Source organism: Salvia miltiorrhiza, chromosome 8 (assembly GCF_028751815.1).
Source record: "Salvia miltiorrhiza cultivar Shanhuang (shh) chromosome 8, IMPLAD_Smil_shh, whole genome shotgun sequence".
In the NCBI taxonomy this organism is placed as follows: domain Eukaryota; kingdom Viridiplantae; phylum Streptophyta; class Magnoliopsida; order Lamiales; family Lamiaceae; genus Salvia; species Salvia miltiorrhiza.
The window spans coordinates 4,303,059-4,311,241 of NC_080394.1; the positions used below are offsets into that span (position 1 = coordinate 4,303,059).

General features: G+C 33.2%; 1 protein-coding gene across 1 annotated transcript; it reads left to right on the top strand.

Moving 5' to 3' along the window:
* Positions 1-7,090: 7,090 nt before the first annotated feature.
* LOC130997151 (pelargonidin 3-O-(6-caffeoylglucoside) 5-O-(6-O-malonylglucoside) 4'''-malonyltransferase-like) lies at positions 7,091-7,690 on the top strand. The gene has a single exon (XM_057922409.1). The coding sequence runs from the start codon at positions 7,091-7,093 to the stop codon at positions 7,688-7,690; it is 600 nt and encodes a 199-aa protein (XP_057778392.1).
* The last annotated feature ends 493 nt before the right edge of the window (positions 7,691-8,183 follow it).

The following is an 8,183-nucleotide window of genomic DNA, read 5'->3' on the forward strand; positions in this document are numbered from 1 at the left end:
CGGCTCGGCATTTAATTCATCATGTTTAGCTTTGACTATTTTTTAGACTTTGAAATGACATTATTTAATATTTTTCTCTTTAATTGAAATAGTACTATATAATTGATTTATTCTGCCTGAATAATTTAATGATTTATAACATAGTTTTTTTTTTGGGTTAATTGCATCAAAATACACAAACTTTAGTCATTTTTTTCATTCTGCACACGAATTTTGAAACTTACATTTTAATCATTAACTTTGCATATGTTCCATTTTTTTTATAAAATTGAATTTCTCCCATTTGATGCTGATGTGGATCCTATGTGCAGCTAGAAGTGTACCATTTATTTCATCATCCGGCACATGAAACGGCGTCATTTTTTAGGGCTAGACCACGTCGTTTTGTCTCAATTGATGAAAATAGGTTTAAATTTCAAAATCGATGCTCATCCCTAACCATAATCGATTAATCCAGATCCTCTCCGGCAACTGCCTCTCCGAATCAGCATCGCGTGGTGGAGGCGCAACCACAACGCCCACCACAATCGCCGTCAACAGCTCGACCACGACCCCGATTTCCACACATGCCCTTCTTCGCCGTCTCCACCAAGCTCTTAAGCTCCATCACCTCCTTAATTAACTACAACCGCAAAGTGGAATTCGACAAATTCGCAAGATTCCTGATCAGCAAGCACATTGGACATATCAACGTCGTTTTGTATTTCCACGTCAGCTACAATGACACGTGTTACGTACACGGCATTTTAAAGACACCTCACTTTCCAGCTGCTGACTTCAATTTTATGAAAATAATATTGGAACATACAAGGTTCTGATTACCAATTTTTTAAATTTCGTTATTCATCAGTATATACTGCCTTGTGATCCTTGTTCATAGTATTACGTCTTATTCATTGTATTCAGTGTCTTACGAAAAATAAGGGGTCTCACTGGAGCGCACCCCTATATATAAATGCAAGTGATCATGTCATGTTATATAAATTTTGCCAAAATTTTCTACACGTGCTACAAAAAAAAAAAAAAAAATCACTAGTGACATGAGATTTGGTAGCTACTATGTGTGTCATAATAATTAGTGACATTTGATGATGTAGCTAATCTATAGTTACACTTTCAAACGTCATAATTTTTATGTCATGAATATTAGCTACCAATTCCTCATGATACTAATAGAAACTTTTTTGTAGTGATGTACGTGTATCTGTATGGTCTATTTACTCTAAATAAATTTAATTAGAGTTTTAAATCTCTATAATTATACTCCAAACTATTTTCGCGCTATATCAATTACTACTCCCTCCGTCCCACGAATCTTGACACGTTTTCCTTTTTGGCCGTCCCATGAATCTTGACACGTTTTCTTTTGGGTAATAATTATTACCTTCTCTCTCCTACTTTATCACCTTTATTATATTATCTCTCCTACTTTATCACTTTTACTACATTCTCTCTCCTACTTTATCAATTTTATACTTTATTAATTACACACTTAAAACACTAATCTATAACTCCTTAATTCTCGTGCCGACCCAAACGTGTCAAGACTCGCGGGACGGGGGAGTATATCTTGAACCATTGAAATAATTTTTTAAACTTTAAATTAACAATTTTGTATCAAATGTACCCTTCATCTGTCTCCCCCCGCTCTCTTCTCTTGGTACACATGGGTATAATTGTGTCAATGTACCTAATGAATGACACAATTGACACGAATTTACCTATTTGTACCAACTGTACATTCATTCAATCTTCAGTCACATTTGACACAAATGGGCATAATTGTGTCATGTGTACATAATAAATGGCACAATTGGCACGAATTTACCCATTTGTACCAACTGTACCATCATAACCCGCGTGCCCCAACCCAAACCCGAAGCCAACCCGCGCGCAAATACGAATCTGGTCCGCACTAATTAAGGGCAAATAATCCTAAAACGTAAAAAATGAGAGGCCAAATATTAAGTTTCATTACTCAATATGACTATCTCACAAGTTGACTCTTTTTTTAATCTGCAATAAGAGTTCATTAATCATAATTAAATTTTAATTAATGTGTATGCACTGTGTATTCGTATGTATCAAAGTATGTCCAAGTCAATTTTAGATTGGAACAAATTGTGGTTGTGTTGGGACCGACTTAAATAATTCCGGCCGGTGACTTTCCATGATCACTAGTTTTAATGAGGTTCAAATAAGAACAATTAAATAAAATAAGACGGATAATCATTTTAAGCCATTCGATCATAAAGATCTACGGTGGATGTATCATTTTGATGGATGAATGTAGAACCTGAGTTCGAATCCTGAAGGGAGTAAAAATTTTAATTTTTTTCAAATGCAATAAATTTAATAACGGATGCATTAATTATATAACAGATGCAATAATTTTATTAGTTCTCATATTCTCACGAAAATTGTGATCACTAAAACCGCATCCAAGGCAATTCTCTTGTAAAGAAAAAAAAACACACACACACACACACACAAATCAAACTAGAAATTCACTAGCTGCTCAATTATTCTTCTTCCAGCCGCCAAGATAGTTAATTGCCAAAGAAAAAGTCAAGTTCTCCTATCCCCCAAAGTTCGTATTTAATTTAAATTGACGCAAGTTTATGGACCAAAGTACGAACATAATTAAACTCTTAGCCCAACTAAACGTTTGTGGCTAATTTAAATTAAATAATAATTCTATCCTTAAGATAATCACATTTATTCTTGTGTAAAATGTGTTTCACCAACAAATAAATAATGTATTGATTACGTGTAAAATGTACTCTATTTCTGCTTAGTTTCTAAAAATTAAGAATATCCCCCATAAATTTAGGATTGCTTATATATAGAGCTAATAGTCTTGTTTGAGTACTGTTTCAAATATCAACTCCACTAGCATCTTCCATCGAAATTAAATTATTTTAAATAATATAAATATAAATAAATATAAATATAAATATAAATATATAAAGTAAGTGTGAATTAATTTTTTTTAAATAACATAATCCACACCAATTACTCAATAAAGAACCTTAATTAGAAAACACATAAAATTTCATACATGAAATATAAATTAATTGTTTTTAATTGAGAATAAATATAAATATATAAATTCGTCAAAAATCAAAAGCAAGTAGAAATAATTAGATATCTTACAGATATCCTAAGATGTAAAAAATTACTCCTTGCATATAATTTAATACTCCATCTGTTCTTGAAACATCTCATTTATTTCCATTTTCGTCCGTCCTCAAAATATTTTCCTATTTTTGGAAACAATTCCACTAACTATTACCCTTGCAACTTTTACTTTTTGTGGGACCACTTCTCCACTCATCAAATATACAACCGAACTTTTATTAAAACTTGTATCGCCTCCCCTTAGGAAGATGTTTCAAGGATCGAGAAAGCATATTCTTTTAATTGAATGCATATTCAAATCATATTTACTCGATTATTTTGTTTAAATATCAATTTCAAAAATAAAGTTCATTTGAGACATTCAATGGGCGAACATCCTCTGCGTTAAAGGTTTAATCTTCACAATCCAATGAGTCCATGTATTAATCGTATAAAATAAGAATAATTTTTCAACCTTTAGATCGTGAAGATTTACGATAAATTCATGACTTTGCTAAATGAATTCATGGTGCAGGGTTCAAATCATGTACCATGAATTCATAATTTTTACAACAATTACAATGTTTCATAGCGAATTCATAATGGACTCATTTTATACGATAATTGTAGTTTGTATAATGATCACTTCCATATATATGAAAAAAAGTCATAAAATATTACATGAGAAACATTTTAAAATTATGAATCTGAATTTTTTAGACAAATCAAATGCAATGATGGTTAAATTAATGATAATTTAAATTTTAAGAAACTATAATTTAATTAAATAGTATTATCAATTAGATAAATTTTATTAAATATAGTATACTCAATTAGACCAATTTAAAAAAACTGTAATTTAACCTTTTGTAAACAATCAATTAGATCAATTTTTTTATGTAGTAAATATTATATAATAATTTTATATTATACGGAGTATTATAAGTTGGCCCAAAATTAAGGTAACAATTATGAGAATAAATATGGTAATAATAGAAGGATCATTGTGAATTTTTTGCTAGAGATCTGAGAGTGTAGATACGGAGAGCCAAAAATATTGTATCAATACTAACAATGTAGCTATAGTTTACAAAAATCACAAAATCTCATGTACACCCCGGGTGTACCATACATCAGAGTTGTACTCTACCCGAATCCTGACCCAGATGGACTATTCTACCCGGATGTCAAGTATTAGTGTCATTTCAATATAGTATTAGTGTCATTTACATGTAGTGTTAATGTCATTTCAATATAGTATTAGTGTCATTTCAAGATAGTGTTATTATATAACATGATAATGTCATTTCAATATAGCGTTAATGTTATTTCGAGATAATGTTATTTATATGACATGATAGTATCATTTATAAAACAAATAATGTTGGTGTCATTCCAAGATAGTGTTAGTGTCATTCCAAGAAAAAACAGGTCAGGATAGTCCAATTGAATCATGATCCGTGCAGGGTACAACTTAGGTGTATGGTACACCCGGATGTACAGGAGACCATCTCTACAAAAATAATAAGATTTATAATAGAAAAGTTATTATGATTCTAGAATTAGTCTACACAAGGAAAGTGGGGAAAGCAAGAGTTGTGAGTTGACCTAGAAAATTATGATTTGGGAGTTAGTCTAGACAAAAGAGTGGGGAGAGCAAGAATTGTGAGCTGGAAAATATTATTATAATTTGAGAGTTAGCCTGGACATGGGGAGAGCAAGAGTTATAATGCATTTGTCCACGTAAGCGAGTTTTATTAGACAGAAATAGAAATACACTCATTTTGCCCCATAATTAACTTAGTGGAGAATAAATAAGAAGATTATTGCAAGAAAGATTGACAGTAGAAAAATCATTATGATTTGGGAGTTTAGTCTAAACAAGGAGAGTGGGGAGAGCAAGAATTGTGAGTATAGAAAATTTATTATGATTTGAGAGTTAGAGGGTGTTTGGGTAAGCTTATTTTAAAGAGCTTATAAGATGTTTCAAGAGCTTATAAGTTGTCAAAGTGTTTGAATAATTGAGCTTATAAGTTAGAGAGAGATTTTTTTGCTAGATAGATAAATTTTTTTAGAGAGAGAAATCGAAGAAAAATGAACTTGATATATATATGAGAATAATAAATTATAGTTGAAAAATATTTGTAAAAAGATTGTTGCATATGAGATTATTAAAAATAAGTTGGGGTAGATGAACTTATTTTTTGGGGAGCTTATAAGCTCGTAGATGAACTTATTTTTTGGGGAGCTTATAAGCTCTTGGAGCTTATAAGCTGTTTTATGAGCTTATTTTGCCAAACACTTTGTAGGAGCTTATAAGCTCAGCCAAACATCCTCTAAAGGGTGTTTGGCTAAGCTTATTTTAAAGAGCTTATAAGCTCTAAGAGCTTATAAGATTTCAAGAGCTTATAGCTGTAATTTTTAAGAGCTTATAAGTTGTCAAAGCGTTTGGATAATTGAGCTTATAAGTTAGAGAGAGAAAATATTTTTTTAGAGAGAGAAAATCAAAGAAAAATAAACTTGAATGATATATGATGAAAATAATATATTGTAATTGAAAAATATTTATAAAAAGATTGATTTATATGAGATTATAAAACATAAGTTGGGGTAAGAAGAACTTATTTTCTGGGGAGCTTATAAGCTCTTGAAACTTATTTTTGGAGCTTATAAGCTGTTTTGAGGAGCTTATAAGCTCAGCCAAACATCGTCTTAGTCTAGACAAGGAAAGTGGGGTGAGAAAGAGTTGAGAGTTGACATTATATATACATTTTTGTGGTCAAACAATTTTATTTAAGACATATTTTGATTTTTTGGGAGATATTTGATAGGTATGAGATTTTTTTTTCTCATATGACTATTCAAATTTTATAATAAAAATTTTCATTAAATTTAAAACTCCCAATAGGGGCTATATTTTCTAAATTTTGAGTTTGAAATTTAGTTTGGATTTATCAATTTTTCTGTGCCATTAGCTTCTTAATGTGTATTTTTTATTATTACAAATTTCTCACCTACTAAGTTTCTAATTGGACTAGTAGAAGTAGGAACATATCGTTTGCATCTTAAATTATAAGTATTGTCGGTTGCATCAAGTGATTACATAAATTAATTCATTGTAATTATGATTTAATTAAGGGAAATTGGTACCTAACTACATGAATTTTCAACTATTTTTATTTTTCACATGATTGTCATTTGCTATTAGGGGGTGTAATCGACCGAGTCGAACCAAATAGTGGTGTGTTTCAAGTTTGATTGTTTAGTACGAATCGAATCTCGAACTTACTTACCGAATACTTTGAGGCTCACGAGCCTATAAGAACGTTCTAAATTTATATTTATATTCAAAATAGTGATTATGTTATTTTAAAATAAATTATTTTATTCAAAATAATAAATATATTTATTCATAAAATGCTAATAGTAGATATCAATAAAATAATATAAATTATAAATTTTGAAAATAAAAATTAATATAAATTCATAATTATATTCTGATAAAAATTAATTTTATAAAAATATTATTAAAATAATACATGGGTGGAGCATATCAAATTGTGAGACTTGGGATTGCTTATATATAGAGCTACTAGGCTTGTGTATTTCATGTATCAACTCCAATATTAAAAAAAAAAAAAAGTAAGTGAAAATGAAAGATGAACAAAATGAGTAGCAAGTTGATAAAACCACACACCCCAACCCCTCAAAACCTCAAGAATTACAAGTTATCACTTATAGATGAGATTGGGGACCCAGGGAATTATTTTGCAGTTGTTCTGTTTACGAATCGAAACCCGAAGACGGCAGCCTCCAGTTGGAAGAATCACTGGCCAGAATCTTGGTTGATTTCTATCCTCTTGCAGGAAGATTCATCAATAATTATAGTTCGATTGATTGCTGCGACGAGGGAGCCGAGCTCGTCGAAGCAGAGGCTCTAGATGTCCAGCTGATCGAGCTCGTAGCAAAAATGGAGCCCGATCAGCTCGACAATCTCCTCCCCGGCCAACATTTCCTACAACACGAAGCTCTTGATAATCCAATCCTCTCAATCCAGATCACACGTTTCTCGTGTGGTGGGGCCGCCATCGCCATCTGCGTCTCCCACAAGATCTTCGATGGGTCGTCGCTTGCGACGTTCGTGGCCGCCTGGACGGACGCCACCAATCCGGATCATAATAAGAGGGTGATTAGCCCGTCTTTTCATCTCCCCTCGTTGCTTCCACCCGACAACCGGGCCCCGGCCCCGGCCCCGGCCCCGGGTTCCGGTCACAAGGTTGTTGTGAAGAGGCTTTTGTTCAACAAGGAGGCTTTAAGGAGGCTGAAATCAAGCATAAGCCAAACCAACGGAAAACCCTTATCCGGAGTGCGTGTTGTGTCTGCCGTTACGGCCAAAGCCCGAATCCGACTAGATCGCGCCATCCACGGAAGAAGCAGAAGCTCCGTCGTATTTCAAGGGGTTAACATGCGAGGGAGATCAATCCCACCTCAGTCAACACACACTTGTGGGAATTTCTCGATCCCAGCAGTGACGCGACGCATAGAAGCTGAGGAGGAAATTAGGTGTTGATCAACTTGTTCGTATACTGGGAGATTCTATTCGAGGCGCCATAGCTCGTTATGCTGAGATACTGTCTCCTGATTGGGATGGACGCGATATCTACACAAATAGTATAGAAAGCTACGGAAGACTTGTTCGCGATCCTGAGATCAATGTTATATCAATCACTGATTGGAGTAGGTTTGGATTCCACGAAGCTGATTTCGGATGGGGGAAGCCTGTTTCGACGGGCAACAGATTTTGGCCGCCGGTCATCAACTTAGTGGTGCTGACGAGCGACAGAGAGGGAGATGGGATTGAGGCATGGTTTTTATTTGAACCAAAATGAAGTGCATTACTTTGAGCAAGATGAGGAGATCAAACCCTTCATATCCTAGCTACTTGTTCATGAATCTCTGCTTTACAAATAACTAAGTTTCTTCTAAACTACACTTATTAATTTGTGTTAGTTGCTATCATCACTACCAGAAAATGCGGCCCTACAAATAATTTGTACTATTGT